The sequence below is a fragment of the Gorilla gorilla genome, chromosome 5, assembly GCF_029281585.2.
Source record: "Gorilla gorilla gorilla isolate KB3781 chromosome 5, NHGRI_mGorGor1-v2.1_pri, whole genome shotgun sequence".
Taxonomy (NCBI): Eukaryota; Metazoa; Chordata; class Mammalia; order Primates; family Hominidae; genus Gorilla; species Gorilla gorilla.
In genome coordinates, this window is record NC_073229.2 from 181240398 (window position 1) to 181260467 (window position 20070).

General features: G+C 38.3%; 1 protein-coding gene across 11 annotated transcripts in view; it reads left to right on the forward strand.

Annotated features, from left to right (window-relative positions):
• Positions 1-20070, forward strand: part of ARID1B (AT-rich interaction domain 1B) — a 437019-nt gene that overhangs the window by 297473 nt on the left and 119476 nt on the right. For all 11 annotated transcript variants that reach the window (XM_055391577.2, XM_063707979.1, XM_063707978.1 and 8 more), the window contains one exon: positions 14448-14691. In XM_055391577.2, the coding sequence (XP_055247552.1) occupies positions 14448-14691 (244 nt within the window). The remainder of the gene's footprint in view (positions 1-14447; positions 14692-20070) is intronic.

The window sequence follows — 20070 nt, forward strand, 5'->3', positions numbered from 1 at the left end:
AAATATATTTCTCTTATTGCTAATAAATATATTTTTTGGTTAGTAGTACATGAAATCAAGTCTTCAGATCTTTTCTTTGAATAAAAATCTATATTGGAATTATTGTAAGTTTTAATATTCTAAATTGCTAAATATCAACATCTCTTCCTATTGCTAATATACTGACACCTCCTTTTTTGTTACTAGTTAAAAATCTTCAATAAAATAAAGTTAACACTAAATGTCACTTCATAATTACAGTAATGATCACACAGCTGTGCTTTGCTCAGTTTATAACATATGTCAGCATCAGTTTAGGAGCTCAGCATCGTTTCCTGCCCAGATATAATTCTTCAGACAATTCTTGTGGTCAGTGCTAAGGGTAGTCAATCAGGCCAGGAGTTCAGGTATGAAGTTCCGGAGCGTGCGGCAGTATCCCTTGCCCTTTGCAGGTCTCCTGGCCTTTATGTGTTTATTTACTTACTTATTTTCTTACTTTTCAAGTATTTTACATTGCTAGATTAGGAACAGTTTTATTTACAAGCATGTGAATTTTTGAGGAGGAACTCTTACACTTAAATGAACCTGTAAGAAGCCCATAGAAAAGCAAATGCCTGCAGCGCTAATAATGAGAACTGACAAGGCAATCCTGCTGGGTTTATTTATGACCTTCTGCCTTTGTTAGCTCTTGTGAGAAATTCCTTTCTAACCATAACAATATTGTTGGAGTTTGGCACTGTACAGAGAAATCCTGCCGAGCCCTGGGGCCCACAAACTGGCACTCGTGCAGCTCGGAGCAGATTGCTGTGCTCCTCGTAGCTTTACATTTTTTTCCTTCACTCTTCTTTTATTTAATTTCTAAGTAACATTTACCAGTCTTCGTATGTTTATTTTTAAAGATGCTGCTTTTATTCTCAGAGCCAAAATTCATTTTATCCTTAGTACAATGTCTTATCTACTTAGCAGTGTTGAGAAAAATTCAGAAGAGGACAGGATACAGAAGGCAAGAAGAGGCAGGTGCACTCCACACAAGGGCACACCTTGGAAGGTCCCATCACACACTGCAGACTGATGGACTGCCGTGGTGCTCCTAAACAATCTCACATGGTGACACATCCTAAGAGCAAAAAGTGAGCTCAGTAGGACAAATGGACCGCAGGTTATAGTTTTAGGATACTCTTTCCTCTCCATTTCATTACTTTAAGACTTCTACAATTTCCAAATGAAACAGCAACTTTAAAAGCATCAGTTCACAAAGAATTGTCTTAAAAATTATAATTTTCTTTGAAAGGAAAAGAATACAACAACAAAACAAACAAACATTAAGCATGTAACTAACTCTTAGAAGGAGACCATTGACAAGATTGTTGAGGAGTTATTCCGGGCACAGGCGCTACCTGTACCTGAAGCAGTGGTATTCATTGTTTCCTGATAATTGGTCCTATTCCACAAAGTTGCCAGCAGTGAAAGAATAACAATTTATTTTAAAGTCTGTGTAAATTATTGATAGGCATGTGACTTCTGTTTCTTCTGAGAATCTTCAGGTTCAAGATGCCAGCTTCTGTGACCCATTTAACTAGAAGTTCCTATGTCTGAATTTATTTGTTCGCCTTTTGGGGAAGGTTGGGTTGTTAGACTGGGGCTGTTATTATCAAAAGGCCATGCTATGAAAATCTGACTTTAGACTTTTGCTTTTTTCCACTTACCCAAAATCTGATTTTTCAGAAGTTTTCCTCAGCTATCTTATTCAGGTATTTACAGACTTGCTAAATGGGGACCATAAAGAAAATCTTAGTAAAAATATTAGGTTGATCAAATGTGCAAAGTATGCATATGAGCAGAATTTTTTCTTTGTCCAGCTTGATCTTATCATTTCCTTATTGTATATGTCTTCATTAAGTTTTAACATCTATTCTGAAACTACTAATGTGATTTCATGCTACTGCTATTCATCTGTTTCCCATCTTTTAAATAGGATTTGTTGTTCACCTTCGAGTGGGCATAAGTTAATCTTCTCTTCATTCAGTTGTGCTGTGGCTATGTGTTAAAATCTCCAGGGTCCCCTTTTGTTTTATTTCCTTTACAAAAAAAGCTTCAGCATTTGTACAGTTGGTAAATTCTCAAGTACAAAGAAGGAAGTGAAAATCCTCCCAAATCTGATCACCTCAAATAACTACTGTTAATATTTTATTCAGCACCAGTCTATACCTGTTAGGCATTTAAAAAGGCACGTATATACAAGTGTATTTTGTATGTATAAATAAGCCTGCATGCTCATATAATCTTTATGATGTTTATTTTCTGTTGTTACTTGATTTTTGTTCAATCTTTTCAATAAAATTATACTGTTTATATTAATATAACATACATTTTTAATAATTTCTATATACTTTTAAATTGCTCGCTACTAAACAGATTTAGATGATTTCTAGCTTATTGCTGCTACAATGTCGTTTTCTTATTTCCTGTTTTAAATTATCTTAATACTATGTGATATTATAAAACAAAAATCAAAATAATCACTAACATATATTAAGCGGATTCTTTATTAACTCATTCAGTTCTCTCAGCCTCTTTGAGACAGAGATCCATTTTATAGGTGAAGAAACTGAGGCTTAGAGATGTTAAATCACTTGCCCAATGTCACACCACTGGGAAGTACTACAGCAAAGACTTGAACCAAGGCTTTACAACCTGGGCTGGTTCCCTTCACTAGTCAGTGCTGTCTTTGGTGTGTAGTGTTTATATACTTTAAAGAAGTGCCAAAGGCCATTTGCTTAGTATAATATTGATTGTTAATATAACTCTTTGCCTAATACATAATTATCTGATAAATATTTGATAAAGAATGGGATACATTTATGCCACCAGTATTTGCTCACCCCACCTTTTTTTTTTTTTTTTTTGGAGACACAGTCTCACTCTGTCGCTCTGGCTGGAGTGCAGTGGTACGATCTTGGCTCACTGCAACCTCCGCCTCCTGGGTTCAGGGAATTCTCCTGCCCCAGCCTCCTGAATAGCTGGAATTACAGGTGTACACCACAACACCCGCCTAAATTTTTGTAGTTTTAGTAGAGACAGGGTTTCACCATGTTGGCCAGGCTGGCCTCCAACTCCTGACCTCAGGTGATCTGCCTGCCTCAGCCTCCCAAAGTGCTAGGATTACAGATGTGAGCCACCACGCCTGGCCCTATGCACCCCATCTTTTAAGTGAGATATTTTTCCACAAGTCATTTACACATTCTTTACTCAAAATGTATTTTACCTTATAAGCAGTGTTTAAAAACAGTATGTGTCTGAACTGTGTTAATATGTGGATGTATGTATTTATACATAGCGACTGCTTATTGAGCACTTATTGTATGCTTAATGTTTCAGATTCACAATTGCATCGAATTCTCACTGTGGCATAAATGTTATTTTCTCTATTTGGGGGATGGTGAAATTAAGTATTCTCAGTGAACTTAGGTAACTTGCTTAAGGTTAGGTGAAGAAATGATTGCACCAGGACCTGAGTTTACACTGCTCTTACCCCACAATTCCTGCTGGAGGAGTTAGCTGCCATGTTATTATTCTAACACCTTTATCACAGTAAGTATTTAATGAGCACAGATCTTGTTGCCAGACAGATCATGCTTAGTGCTGCTTTATCTACAGCAACTCAGTTAACTCTCTCAACACTGTGAGTTCATTATTTATTATACACATGCTACACACACAAGTGGAGTGGAGGCCGGGAGGGTTTGACTGTGGCTCAGGCCTTTGCCCAAGTCCTCCGAGTGAGTGAAACTGACCAGCAGCTGTCTGGTTCCAGAGCCCGAATTCTATTGTAATCATCCCCATCCCCCAAAACAAAAAGAAGACTGTTATGATCCCATACAAATATCAAAAAGAAAACTTGAACATTGATTGCATGCCTTTGAGAAGCAGGTTTCATTAGAGAATTAGAATAAGATGTAGCAAGAAGGCTTCACAGCACCTTCCAGAGATTTGCAGATTGTTTTTTGTTTGTTTGTTTGTTTGTTTGAAACAGAGTCTCACTCTGTCACCCAGGCTGGAACTAAGTGGTGCACACTCTCAGCTCACTGCAACCTCTGCCTCCTGGGTTCAAGCAATTCTCATGCCTCAGCCTCCTGAGTAGCTGGGATTACAGGTGTGCCTCACCACACCGGGCTAATTTTTGTATTTTTAGTAGAGATGGGGTTTCACCATGTTGGCCAGGCTGATCTCGAACTCCCGAGCTCAGATGATCCGCCCACCTCGGCCTCCCAAAGTGTTAGGATTACAGGCATGAGACACCATGCCCTGCCAATTTACAGATTATTGATCAGAGTTTAAGTCCAGCTTTACTTGTTTGGATATATAATTTACTTGGATAAAGAGGAATTAGGCAATATGATGGGCTAGTGAGTCAAGTTCTTTTGGTCTCTCCCTTGTTCAAAGGTATTACAGTGCAAAGGAAATGTGAATTTTACTCTTGTGCCTTTGGGAGTCCCATGTCTTATTTTATGCTGTCTTTGAGACTCTTTATAGTGGAGTGAAGTGATCATCAGAGGAAACTTTTTATCCTACTCTAGGGTCTGGGAACGTGCTCCAGGGAACAGGGTAATTATTTATAAAGGTGAGGTATAGTAACATCTTGGCGTGGTGTAAGAATGGCTCTTGTGGAGAGGTAGTATGGTTGAGTGTAAAACACACTGGGTGTCCAGTGCTCGTTCAAGTCCTTATTGATACTATTTTCTTTATCATCATGGTTATTATTATTGGCATTGGAAGTTTCTTTCTGAGACCCTGAATAGGTTGATGACCACCTCCTTTTGAGTAGTTTTTGAAGTAACATATTATAAAGTGGTTATATGCTCTTGGAAAAAATTATTATGTAAAATTGCACTTGAGTGCTAGCACTTGAGGTATTAAGTGACCAGCTGCCCCTGTACAAAAATGAAAAACAACTCATTTTGGAAACCTCTTATCTAAGTGAGTCTATGAATCATAACAGAAAATAAGAAAAATGCATGGTTTTAAGTTTGACTTTTGCGGGAGCACTGCATTTGTTGAATTTGATTTTAAAATATAAAAATAGTCTCCATAAAACATTTCCATCTGTAATCTAGTTAAGCTAATCATGTAAAAAGTTTCTGAATTCTCTACTTTTCTAAAGCATTCAGAAGTCTTAAAAATGATTTTAATGAAAATATGAAAATTTTCTACTAGGATACTTGCATAATTTCATATATATCGCCCAAAATGTTTATTCTTGTCTGGTTTTTACATACATCCACAAAATTTTTGATATTCTTTTACTAGGAGGTGGAGCTTAATTCCCCTCCCATGAGTGTGGGCTGGACTTAGTGACTCCCTTCATGAGTAGAGTATGGACAGGGAATAAAGTAACTTAACAATGGAGAAACCTGGTAGACACCACCTTAACCAAGTGATCAAGGCTAACATCACCAGTGGTGAGTCATGTTGACATCGTCATGTTGACCTCGTCCTCCCCGCTATGGTACGATATGAAGGACACTTCACTTCTGTGGTATTTTCCCCCAAAATCTGTAAGCCCAGTCTCATCATGAGAAAACACCAAGACATGCAAATGAAGGACATTTTACAAAATACCTGACAAGTACTCTTCAAATGTGTCAAGGAAAGACTGGGAAACTGTCACAGAATGGAGGAGGCTAAGGAGACACGGCAAGTCATTGTAACATGGATGGTGGGTTGGGTCCTGGAACAGAAAAAGGACATAAGTGGCAAAGCTTGAAAAATATGAATGAAGTCTCTAGTTAACAGTGTTGTAGTACTGTTCATTTTGCAGTTTTGATAAATGTGCCATGTTATGTGAAATGTTGCTGTTAGGGAAACTGGATGAAGGATGTAAAGGAACTCTCAGTCTGAAGTCATTTCAAAATTGAAGGTTAAAAAGTTCAGTGAAGGATGAAGAACAAATACATTTTTTCTTATGGTTCATGTGAATGGGTAGAATATCAAAATAACCAAGTTTAGTAATGTTCTACAAGTAAAACTTCCCTGTTTTTCACAGTAGACTCCACACAATTTGTGAGTTGTGTGTTTTTCTGTTAGGTTTTTTTGTTTGTTTTGTTTTGTTTTGTTTTCCTCCAGGAGATGAGGTCTCACTGTGTTGCCCAGGCTGGAATGCAGAGGCTATTCACAGGTACAATAGTGTCCTACAGCCTTGAATTCCTGGGGTCAAGCAATATTCCTGCCTAATTTTTTTAAAGTTGCTAATTTATTTACAGTTCCTATAAATCTTAATGTTTATAAGCATTTTACTGCTATACTACCGAAGAAATGAATGTCTCCAGAAGGCTCATGCCTTTTTATTGTGTTATTTTTAGAGATTCTGTGTGCTAAGCATTGTACTTCTAAGATAAACAGTAAAGTTGTGGGTTTTTTTTTTTTTACCACGAGAGGTGGAAGTGGTGGTATTGATGGCTTTTCTGTCCTAAAGATTTATTGTAAACTTTCAGTTATAAAAACAGGAATCTGTAGGCAAAGTCTGAATCTTATATATTTACAGGTCTTGTTAGTTTGTCAATTTACTTTCAAAAGCACATGGGTCATTAATATTTATAGGTTCCTACCTGGCAATGATGTTTGGGAAGCACCAACCCATAAACCCATCTCTCTCTCTTCCTCAGTGTTATTAGGTGATTTTTTCCTTTCTAACTAAATACCTTGAGAGTCATCACCAGCAGTTTTGGAGTAGAATATAGAATTAAGAGACTATAATCTTTAAGACTGTATGTTAGTCATAGTTTTTAGATACTGTCAGGCTGTTTTAAGGTTAAGGCATATATCTTTCAACCCATGTTTTTCATTGATTCTCACATGGACCTGAAATGAGTCAGATGACTATGTCGATCCTTAAAATTATTGCAATCTAGAAAACATGTTGCTATTTAACCCAGACTAGAGTTACTCAGGCAATTTTGTTGTCATTGTGTTGTTTATTTGTTTAATTCTATATAATGCTAAAAATATGCAGATTTTTAAAAAGCACTTTACAGATTTATTCGTAAATAGTACCTGCAATTTTAATTGTGTTTAAAGTGTTCTTAGTCTCTTCGTTGGCACCCTATTGCAAATTTTTCCTCTTCTAATAATATTAAGACTCACTTTCTGGACCTCTGTGGCTCCCTGGTTCCTAAAAATGTAGGCCCCTGTTCCTTGGCATAAGCACGTGAGGCCATGCGCAGCCTGCCTCTGCCAGGCTCTGGAGCCTCACCCTCTCTCCTGGGCATCCCAAGTGCCGCCTGTCCCGAAATGAGCATGCACTCCCCTCACTCTTCCTGCCCTTTGTGCCTTCGTGGATTGTCCCCTCTGCTTCCTGTCTCTCTCCCTGCCAAGTGCCCCTTCCCACCACCTGTCCTAGAGTATCCTTTACTCCTGGTTTGGACCCCAGTCCCTGGACATTTACCCGTCAGTCTGTCCTCTTAGCACTTACTAATTCACCCTCCATCATAGAATTTTCTGCACTTCATTGTTGTTTGTGTGGTTTGTCCTTCTTCACTGAGACTCAATGATAGAAGGACATTCAAGTGTACAAGTCCACATATGAATATAAAATGTCATCCACACGTCAACACTGCCTTCTCCCTTTTTCTCCACCTCCTCTCACCCATCCCACAGCACCAACTACAAAACTTAGATAGGGCTTGCTTAAGGGTGACTGTAGTACAAAAATACCTTTCCTCACATTATTCAGTATCTCACTTTTTTATAAAGCTTTAATTTCATCAGTACACTATAATTTGTTTTCAAAACATCATTGTTCCTGGAATAATAAAGGGCCAGCAGTTACGCACACGAGTCTTTTTAGTGTTTTAGCACTGACATGGGGCTTGACTTGTGGGTAGGAAGAGTCTGAAGTTCGTTGGACTTAAGTATGATAAAATCAGATAAAAAGCATTTTAACTGGTAGGAACAATGAAATGCCGCTAACAAGATGCTGTTATTTTCTCAAGTAAGAAAATATGCATAGTATCTGGAGCACTTAGACGGCCCTTGATCAGTGGTGGTATCAGTTGTTGCTAAAGTCAGCATTCTCGTGGCCATAATCATGAGCATTTCTGAGGCTGGTGCTGGGAGTCTAACCAAGAAGGGAAACGTTACTTCCAGATGAAGGTAAATCCCAGATTCTGTATACCCAAAAGAAACTTATAAATACATTTTCGTACCAAATTATTTTTGAGTTCTACTGCCCATACTACGTTGAGAGGTCTATTTGTTGTTCTTTCTAGTCTACATAACTCCTGAGACTGTTAATAGTGGAAGAGTGGAGAATCTCTTCAAAAGAGCTTGAAAACTGAGACTATTTTAGGAACCCCTTGAGGCTTGTGCAGTGGGGAAGAAAGATCCCTTTTATGATGCATATTTCATACTTGCATTGTCTACCACTTCTAAGTTTAGGATGGCAACATGTTCCATATCAGGAGTTTTAACCCAAGGACCTTTGAGAACAGCTTTTATTTTAGATGCTGATTTTTAAATACCAAAGAAAATGTAACCATTACAATGATATTTATCTAAAATGGTATGCCTAACTCAGAATGTTGCTTTTGTAAAGTGTCAATTTAGCTGATTATCCTGCAAATGTCCCCCTTAAAATGAGAGTTACCCATAATGGAATCTTTGCCTGAGAAATAACACAAACGTATCAGGTGAAAGTCATGTCACCCACAAGTAGTTCTTGGCCACCCCTCTTAAAGTGAATTTTGGCTCATTAGTTTTTCTTGTGTTATCTCTGGCTTTTGATACGGATTTTTGGAGCTTAGAGCTATTTTTAAATTAACACCAACCTTTTTTTTCCAGCTGACCTCGTACATCTTAAGGGTGTGTACTGTACATACTGTCACATAATGAGAAAATAAATACATATTTGGACATGTTTAAATAAAAAGCGACACATGTATAACTTGGAAAGAGGATGCTCTTAAGGCCTAACAATTAGTGCTTGGAAGGATTTTTTTTCCAGGGGTTCTGTTTTTCTGGTGCCTTTGCTTTATTTTTTAATGTGGTCTAAGATAGGAAGTCTGAGCTTTTAACTCATTTGCTGTCTAGACAAATGAAAGCAGCAGGGACTTTGGTAGGTATCTGGACATAAACACTATTACAACACAGGTTAATGCAAGAAAAAGCCTTTAAACATCATGGAAATTAAACAGTCACTGTGAGAATTTTCCTTTTGTGTGTATGTGTCTGTCAAATTATTGACTCAATTCTCATATCAATTTCAAGGTGTATTCATATCACGTGACCAAAAATGATAGTTGCAAAATAAGGGTGGAAGATGTGAAGTAATTTTACAGTGTGTTTCTAAAGAACCGAGAATCTAATGACACTGGATACTTGACATCCAGGATGTTAATTAGAAACAGAGGGCTGATAATTCATTGCTAAGTTTTAATAGCTAAGTCAATAGTTTTCAGTAGAGTATTTATGGTAAATATTTGGAAATATTTGCATGTGCTGGATTACTTTCTATAGTGTTTGCAGCTGTATTTTTCTGTAGAGCTTATAAATTTAGTGATATTTACCGATGAACAATCATATCCGTTTTGTCTTTAGCACCGCACTTGGCACAAGAGGTCACTACCCTTAAGAAGGTGAGGGTGTAGTTGAAGAGAGAAAAAGAAAAAGAAAAAGTACAAGGTTTTATTTCATTTTATATTCTAAAAAGGAGAAGAGACACTACTTCTGCTTTTTAAGATAATTAAGAGACTTTTTTTTGAAGACCACTGAACTGGCGTTTTAACCTGTGCTTTAAACCCATGGGAAGTCACAGTGAGAAATCATTAACTGTATCCTATTAAAATCCTTAAACAAGAGACCTGAACTGGTCTCATTGATTGAAATATCTTCTCTATTTCTGATTCAGTGTTTATCCTCATGCTCTCCTGGGGCACTTCTGAGCAAGAGATGCCCAAATGTGTGCAGTGCTTGGCAGCTTTCTATGAGCAGCTGATCTAATACCATCAGCTAATTGTATTGAGAACCATAGCTTAGAGTATTTTCATTTGCTTTTTAAAAAACCCACTTATTTAATTAAGCAAGGGAGTAAAATTTTCTGACTTATTCCCAGTTCTCTGAGAAAGTAAAGCCACCAGTATTGACTGAATTTATCCTTTGGTGAGCTAACTTATGCTAAATTGAATACCATCAAAACCAAATATGTCTTTTGATGTGTAGCAAGTCGTCATGTAGTAATGTAAAATATTTTTAGGGAGGATCATGTACAATCTGTAGGCATGAGAGAGTCTTTATACTTAATGTCTATTTCAATTATCTGCAGATTTTAAAAAATCCTTCCCATGCATCTTCTTTGTGGGATGCCCCATCTTTATTCCTTCTGACGCTGCCCTCCCTGAGCCTGCCCCAACATAGAGAATCTGAACATATTCATGCTGCATGTTAATTTGTGAATGTTTCTCTTGTCAAAGTCTGATAAGATTGTTATTGCTTTGGGTGGCATTTCATTCTAAGCACAGTGAAATCTCTTGTACTTGTCACTAGGGTTAGAATGAAAATTTTACATGGGCAGAGAGACAGTGGAAGGATGATGCTTACAGAGGGGAGAGTCATTGCAGGGAACTGTCATTTAAATTAAGTTTTAAAGTTAAACAGCTTCATGATTTTGGTCTTTGAAGGCAGGGATTTTAAAAAATTAATCATCGATAGTAGAAGTTAAGTTATTTTTGGTGTGCCAGAAAGTAATCAGTATTCCGAGTGATGTCAGATACTGAAAACCCAACTTAATAGCAAGATTTCACCAAATCACATGATGATAGCAAAATAGTGATTTTACTATGCTTGAGAGCCCATGAAGTCATTGCCTTGCCAATCACCCCATCACAAAAAGAGGACTGATTTAAGGAATGCCGTGGGGCAGGAGGACTCTCCTAGCCCCTTAAAAGAGACTGCCTGCAATTACCTCACCTGCCAGCTTTCCAGCAAGATAAATGGAAGCACTGTAGCTTGAAGGTGCCTTGGGTAGAATGAGATGCAGTAAAGTCTCTCTGTTCTTTACAGGCATCATAGATCTGATAGTACTTATAAAAGAAGAATAGAGTTGGTGCCCTGCTGACTAAATTGTCCTCTAGAGGAGTATTAGTTACAGAGCTTCTTTGTTAACTAGGCTGAATACTTAAACCACTGTTGAACTTCTTTTATTAGCATGTTTTAAGATAGCTCTACATACAGATACCCTAACAATCTGCAAGGCGGGAATATTTCTGTATAATTTACATATAAAAGTTGCATGAGTGTGTAACAGTAATATAATAATTATATCTTTTTATTACTCTTCTGTTACAGTGAGGTCTAGTCAGCACTGAAATTCTGATGACACATGAACACGAAGAAAGCCACTGTTTTTATATTTTTCTCTTGATACTTCCTTGATCAGCTTGTTGAATAACAGAAATGTTTTTGATGCCTTTGCAACCTGAGTAAAGCCCTCTTAATGCCCATCCGTGTCACTTTTTAAACCATAATATGGAATTTTAAGGGAGAATGGGGACGAAACTTGTAGGTTGTGCAGAGAATTACAGGAACTTCAAAGTAAAATTTCAGATTTTATGATGAGAGATTTGCATAAAATTATTTAACTACAATAGATGATTTTTCAAAAATTAAATCTGATTTGTCCTTTCTGTGTTTAACTTCATATATAGTATGGGATTTTATATCTTGTTATCTACCAGATTTTTTTTTCTTTAGAGAAACATGAAAAGCATATTTCCTGCCTGATGGCTGTTCTCTGACTGCCGCTTGTTTATTGGTCATTGCCGTGTGGTGGGTACTGTCAGGGCCTGGATATGGAGGCCATCACCCATCCTGGGTTTTTATGATCCCTTCAAAAAGAGTAAGATTATATGGAGTTGTCACTCAGTATTTTTCAGGGGGAAGTAGTAATGGAGTAAGTTCCTGTTCCTGTTAAAGCTTGTACCAGTCATGATGTATGGTAAAGTTATGGTGCATTTCAGCTGAGGCCTGTCCTAATTCCTGTTTTTCCCCCAAGGAATAGGCAAAGGCAGTAGAGATGGTGTGAGTACACATGGTTCTTTAAATCAGGGGTCAGCAAGCTTTTTCCATTAAGGGCCAGAGAGTAAATATTTTCAACTTTGCAGCCCCCGTGGTCTCTGTCAAGACTTCTGTTGTTGAGTCCAGTAATCAAGTTAAATATAAAGTTTCACCAGCTGAATATGTACAAAATCATGCATCTCACGTGCCCTTACATTTCTGCTAATCATAAGGATTAGCATAAATGTTTATATACCTTTGAATTCTAACAATCGGATTGAATTTACTTAATTTTATTTTGGATTTTTTCTGGGACCGCATCTCACTGTGTCACCTAGGCTGGAGTGCAGTGGCTGCTCACAGGTACACTTGTAGCTCACTGTAGCCTTGAACTCCTGGGCTCAAGCACTGCTCCTGCCTCAGCTTCCCGAGTAGCTGGGACCACAGGCTGTGCCATCACTCCAGGCTTCTGTTTTGGAGATTTGATGAACTTTTTCTACGGGTGCTATTTTCAGTCTGCTCTGTTGCTGTTCTGTTGTTTCCCATAAGCACAGTCATTGGACATTGAAGATTTTGTGGAATGAAGATGTTTTCTGTTTTACTTAGAAAGATATTCTTCTTAGCAGAAGACATTTTGTTTTTCTATAGCATTTCTCTTTTTGATTAGGTTCTGTCAGGTATACTTTAGAATATGATTTTTAAAGAGAAGTTAATTATATGCTATAACAGATGCTTACCAGATAAACTAAACTATCCAGGGTACTAGGATCCTAATCCTGAGTTTGCTTTGTGACGTTTCAGGAAACCCTGAAGAGCTATAACCAGCTCTGATTTCCCTTGCTTTTTTTTGTACTTTCTGGTCTAGGTTTACTCTTAGAATCTTAGCATTTTCCTCTGCCAGATTCTAAAGCCCTATTCTCAGAAGTCCCAGTTGCAAGCAGTGAGGTAAAATTTAACATTGATACAATTTAGAGGGTGGAGATCTATTAGGATTGAATATGCTTTGTAAACAGTAGCATAACCAGATATTTCTGACTCCATTCTATAGTATGTAGTCTTCAGTTATCAGGACAAGTATCTTTTATGCTGTAACTCAGCCTTGAGAACTCATTGGCACATTGCTCGGTCAGTGATCTGGGAGTCCAGTCATTGCAACGGGGATGCACTGAGCACCTGCTGATGGGGGCCTCCATGGGAGCCATGGGGGGCACACCAGTGATGCAGGCTGAAGTAAAGGCTTTGTCTGCGTCCTCTTCTGCTGAGGGAGCAGAAGACAGTTTCTTCTTCCTCCTCTCTCATCTTCCCCTTTTCGTCTTTAGCACCTACAGTCTGTCCTCAGTAACATAACCTTCAACAGTAATTTGGACTCTCTGAGTTTCCATTGTTTTGTATCTGTATCAATGGGGATTTTAATCACTGCCTCAGAGAGTATGGTGATAAAATATAGATGGCATTGACAGTGAAAAATTGGTATTAAAAAGTAAGATATAACATTAGGACCCATTTCTGCCAACATATTAACTTCGAAGACATTTATTTTCACAATATCATATATAAATACACACATTACTATTTTCTTTTAATGGCACTTTATTGTAAGAATTTCTCGGCCAGGCACAGTGGCTCATGCCAGTAATCCCAGCACCTTGGGAGGCTGCGGCAGGCAGATTGCCTGAGGTCAGGAGTTCGAGACCAGCCTGGCCAACATGGTGAAACCCCGTCTCTATTAAAAATACAAAAATTAGCCAGATGTGGTAGCAGGTGCCTGTAATCCCAGCTACTATGGAGGCTGAGGCAGGAGAATCGCTTGAACCCAGGATGCGGAGCTTGCAGTGAGCCGAGATCGCGCCATTACACTCCAGCCTGGGCAACAAGAGTGAGACTTCATCACCCAAAAAAAAAAAAAAAAAAAAAAACACTTTCTCATCACAAAGTTTGGTCAAAATTCTGACTGCTATTACATTACAATATCCTAGTTTGAAATTCACGTAGTCCACCAATGTCAAATTCTGAAAAAAAGGACTCAAAGCCTGTAGTTTTTTACTTTATGAAGTAATCATTTAAGAACCAGCATTCCATTCCTATGGTAAGTCACCAGGCAGAGTGCTGTCTGTGTTGTGTGGCATTTTGAACAGGTCTAATGGACTTGGTGCTGACAGCTGAAGGGTAAACTGTTTGGGGATGGTTTTATCAAAGAGAAGTACAACTTTACTCATTTTTTAGGAGAGAGGCAAGATCTTATTGGTTCAACTTACAGATGACCTCATTAAAATCTAATAAAAAGTGGCCATGCTTTTTTATTTTGGGTGTTACCCAGAAAACCTTCATCTCTGAAGGGGACGTCATTATGATTTTCAAGTCGTCTTTTGATGAGATATTCATCCAAACGTGTCACTCTATAAATACATCTTTTCCTTTCTTAGGATCTGTCTGGCTCCATTGATGACCTCCCCACGGGAACGGAAGCAACTTTGAGCTCAGCAGTCAGTGCATCTGGGTCCACGAGCAGCCAAGGGGATCAGAGCAACCCGGCGCAGTCGCCTTTCTCCCCACATGCGTCCCCTCATCTCTCCAGCATCCCGGGGGGCCCATCTCCCTCTCCTGTTGGCTCTCCTGTAGGAAGCAACCAGTCTCGATCTGGCCCAATCTCTCCTGCAAGTATCCCAGGTATTTACTTTCCTGACAATTACTATTTTACTTTGTGATAAAGAGAGATCTCATATTCATCAACAGCAACTCACATTACTTTACTATTTAAAACCTAGTGGCCACATATTAAGAGTATAACTGAATTCTCACCAAGGCATACAAGAGTCCCAGTTCCTAAAGATATTCAACAGGTGATTATAACTACCCCTTTAATAAAATGACCAATTACTTTGTCAATTTCAATTTGCATATTTACCTTAACTTATGCCAGAAACAGGGTATTATTTATCCTCTTAGCATATGTTTTGTAATGATTCTGTTACATCAGATCTTCTGTTGATGAGTGCCACTAAAGTGAGATTGTTGATGAGGATTGGCCTTATTTTTTTGTGGTTCTATTCAATACTTGCCACAGCATTTATTTTCTAAAACATTTCTACGGTCTATACTTATCAGTGTCTGATCACATGCAGGCACTGGTCAAGGCGGAGCATGGTCAAGGTGTTCTTACTGATACAAACTTGTGCCTTCTCTTGGACACAAGGAGCCCATGTTCTGGTTAACTCTGTGTTCAGTTATTTCACTTGTCATGCATCGCCTCTATCTTCTCCCTTTATTATGTTCTCGAAGTTATTTATTTGGTTATTTATTTGTCAGTTACTTCATCCTCATCCAGCTTTCTTATATCAAACTTCGTCCATTCAAGTCTACCGTACAACTAGCTTTCCTTTATCACCAAAGCAGATAATTCATTCTATCCTTCCAAAATCATGGCCGTTAGTTTTGGTGCTTTTTTAACATTTCACCTCTTTTATATTAAAAAAAAAAAAGTGTATTGTGGAATGTTTAGAATATTACACATGTATATCTCTAAATAAAAGAACATACATAGCACACTAATTATGAAACATTAATTATCAAATAAACATTCATGAATTCACCATCTGGTTTAAGAATTAGAGTATCATAATGCCATTGTATCTACCTGTATATTTCTTCCTTATCCCAAGCTCTATACCTCTTCCTCACTTCAAATATCCTTTTAATCTTTTTTAAAATATTGTTCTTTTGGTTTTTGGGTTTTTTTCTAAGAATTTTATTACAAACATTCATAGAGTATATATTGTTTTATTAAGTTTTTAGCTTTACGGAAATGTATTATATTTGGAATGACTATAATTTATCATCCAATATGAGACACTTTTGTGCATGCAAAGGGCTACTATTAACAATTACAGTAGGATAGCGGCATAAGCCAGAAGGTCTTGGGCAGGTCAGATAATATGGTCAACCCACTCGTAGTGTAGGCTAAAATTTGCTTTTTTTAACTAAACGTTAACGTTTCTAAGATTCATCTGTAATTTGATATAGGTATACGCTCAGTGCATTTTGATTAAAGCATTTCGATGTTATCTTTCTTTCAAAGATAGATGTTTGTCCTCATAGTGTTTGTAATAACCTGGACTTATCTGCTGCTTTTAACTTTTTAATGCTATGAATACTCTGTAGTCTAGAGTTTTTAAGACAGTTTTTGGTGTTCAGATGGTTTGTGAGATGTCACCTACCTAAATGTTGGAAAGTTATATGTAAAATATTGCGTTACTCAAAGAGCTCACTCTTTCATTCTAAATTGAGTCAAAAGGACTTTTTCTAAAAACCTAAATGAAAACTTTCTTGAGGTATAAAGATATAATGGTTTTAAATTTTAAATTCCTGACATGAGTAGTTAACCATCTGAAGACTTTCCACATGTCTGTCCTTTCAAATGGGGATTTCTAAACTTGTATATTCATTGTTTGGATTTGATGCAATACAGAAGATAAAACCCAACAGAAAAGCTCACTTCGGGCATGTGATCCTGGGTATCAGGTGTTACATTATATAGTATTTTATGGAGGAAGTAGCTCAGCAAATTTAACTGGCCTCAGAGTCTGTGGTTCAGTTGGTTTGCACAGGGTAAAAGCTGGTGACTGGGTTATACACCATCACAAAGGATGCCCATTCTTCGCAGTGACTGCAGATGCGTGCGGGCGGAGAGCACAAGGACCTCACTACCATTTCTCCCTGCTAACTCCTAGAAAGCTTTCCACTTTCTTGGATACGTTATTTAAAATGTATAGTTTGTTTTTTAAACTTGTGTCAGAAACACTAACCACCATATTGCTTCACTGTACTATTCCAAGTCAGCTCCTCTGTAGCCAACCTCTATATGGTGCTTGGTAAAGCTATTCAATGAAATTTAGTACCGGGAAGAAATTAGGCAGCAAAAGCTCCACCTTTTTTTTTGGTGGCATATTCTTCAAGTAAATTCTTAACTGTCTTTGCTAAATGCGAAGCTACATGGGGTTAGATTATATAAATATGACAAATAGAACATTTCTTAGTATATTTGCCATGGAGTAACCTCTTAAAAAATCTGATAAGCAATTTTGGCATTTATTCACCTTTCTCCCAAGTGGAATTACAAACATTTGAACTTGATGGACTTTCATAATTATCTGATACTAGCCATATAACCTTGAAGAAGCTTCTAAGCCTTCCTGTGCCTCAGTTTCTGCATCTGTAAAGATGATAACCCCACCTCATAGGGGAAATGCAAAGATTAAATGTGTCACTGCACGTGAGACAGGTACATGCGGAGCACTCAGTGCTTGTTGATTCTTACGATGTTACGTTCACCATTATGGATATTATTCAAACTGAGACTGTCTGTGACAATTACTCTTCAGAGTTGTACAGTTGATTTAGGCAGCAAGTCTTCTGGTTCTTAATCCAGTGGTGTTTTTGTGCAATTCAGAAGACATGTATGTTGTTCCCAGTGATGACTTGGTGTGTTTGCTGAGGTAGTTCGGTAGGACCGCTAGAGCTAGCCATGAAAGCATAATATATTTTCACAGAATTGAACTCAGTTTTCTTCTAGAAAAAAAAAAAGTCCACGTTCCTCTTGGAGGTTGAGCCTGAGAAGGTTAAGAGGAAGACCGGAAAACAAGAGAGAGAAATGACTGTACCCCAGAGATTAACAGAATTTCTACTGTTGTCTCTACACATGAAAATTTTAGCTGAACACTTAGCCCCTGCTTCTCTCAGATCATAGGCAAACATTTATGCTAGACCGCCTGCCTGCCACACAGAAAAGTTAACAATAGATGCAGTATAAAATCCTGGATTATTTTCCCTCTTTTTGCCTGTGTGGAGGCCACATCAGCTAACTGTGAGCAGCACTTCCTGCCCAGTGGCCCCTGCCAGGGCTGCTGTAAACACTTCAACAGGTGCTCATTGCACAGGGTCTGAGTGGTGAATGGGAGTTGACATCTACCTGCCCTCTTGTGGGAAGGGGCACCATTTTCTCATTCATACATAGGAGCCAGGTTACCCTCAGTAACCTTGTCCTAGACCTTGGGGGAGTAGTCCATGGCTTGAGTCCAGGTATTACCCATTTCTCTTCTCTCTGTTCCCACAGGTAAGCCGAGGTGCACTCAAATGTCAGTTTTTGATAACAGTTCATCAAACATTTTATATGCAGCTATTTTAATGGAATTTACTCAAAGCTCATGACAGGTTTTTGTTGGGGAAAAAAAATGATTGTCTTCTATTTCCATTTCCCTCCACCTAGGCACCCTGTCCTTTCTAAGTTTTTAAATCATTTCCCTAAGATTCATATCCTTATTCTCTGAGAAGTATTAAATATATTAAGTTATCCAACGTGCATTATGTTATATATTTGTGTGATCTTGGTCATAGGTAATAAAACCACATTTTGGAGATGATCATAAAGTTGGTCTTTGCTTTTTGTTTTATATTTACTTTCACCTAAATGCAAATACACCTTCCTTTAGAGCATAATGAGGCCCATCTCCCTCCTCCTTTTCCCATCTCTAATTCTTATATTTAAATGGTGTGTATCTATACATCAGATCCCAAGTTCATATGCAGTCCACCTTCATTTGGTTCTGAGTCTGCCAGTGAACCATACATGCCATGTAGAGACGACATGCTCTCCCAGGCGTGATACTCAAAATGTCGAGCTATCTGTTAGGAATTTCCCTTTATTTTTCTATATGTAGTCTTTTGTTTTCTTCCTGTCCCCTTCCTTCCTCTTACTCCCAGCACCAACTTGTGTTTGGCCTCTCTTCTCTCCTGTTGCCTCCTGCCATATCTCATCACCTCCTCTCCATGTCTCACAGACTGGCTCTTTCAGTCATTGTCTCTCCAACAAGTCATTGTAAAATGTGCAGCTGTTATGTAGCTGATAGCTGGGATGAAGTAAAGCCAAATGTTGCAGGGGATTCTTCCTGATGTTTCTTTCCTAGGATTTGTTGAAAAAGAACAATCATTTTTCTCCATCTCTACCCTGGTAAATGTAATTGACAGGTAATAAGAAGTATCACAGAGGTAGATAAACGAAGCCCAGTAAAGCATCCCAAATGGCTCATTCTGTTTCTTGCCTGTTAAACTGTTCCTCCACCCACTGCAGATTTGCCCTCCTATCTTGCTGCCTCACAAACATTGTGAGTGTCATGGGAACCACTACTGTGATACACTGGTACAACACTGCCCCGCCACATCCCTAACTCAGCTGGGCTTTTCCTCCTGCATTCTTTGGAGAAGCAGAATGGAGATTTTTTATGTTAGGTAGCCACATGGATTCTCTCCCTTTGTTTGCACATTCCTGGGCTCCAGCTTTGCAGCTCTCTATAGTTAGAAGGTAAAGAATTCAGGCCTGCTTGTTGACTCTAAACAAGCGTTTGAGAACGGAAACACAAACGCTGTACTCTCCCTCCAGTGCCATCACAAATTTCCTTGTTTTTTACCTATTCTCTCTCCTCTTCATACTGATCTATTTATATTTAGAGACAGAAATGAAATAGCTCCATGTTTGTAATTGGCAGTGTGTATTCATATACTATACATTTAAATTAAGTAGATGTAATGTCAGGTACAGTTAATTCTGAAATGTGTGATATTAGACATGATGCTGATATTCTAGTAAATGATCCCATCACGTTGCACTTACACTGCTTCTTGGGTTATATCCTAGTGTTTTTCACTTTGGCGTAAGGAGGGCTGCTGGGTTTTGGATGTGTATTGAACAGGTCTTGGGTCCTACGCTGGGCCTGATTGCCCCTAATGCATGGTGGAAGCTGACTCAGCATGGCATCTGAATGCACCGCTGTTGCCAGAAGATTCTGCGGATGTTAATTTCACTTGTCTTGCCTCCAGAGCCAGCCATTCCAGTTTACTAACAAAGCAAAAATGTAAATAAGCCAAACTTAAAAATTTTTTTATTTTATTGGCCAGAGGCTTTTGTCAGCTTTTCCTCCATGTGCTGTAAGCAGCGGCAGCGTTTAAATATTGAGAGGAGGGAGCTCACCATGGGGGTGAGGAATGGACAGGCAG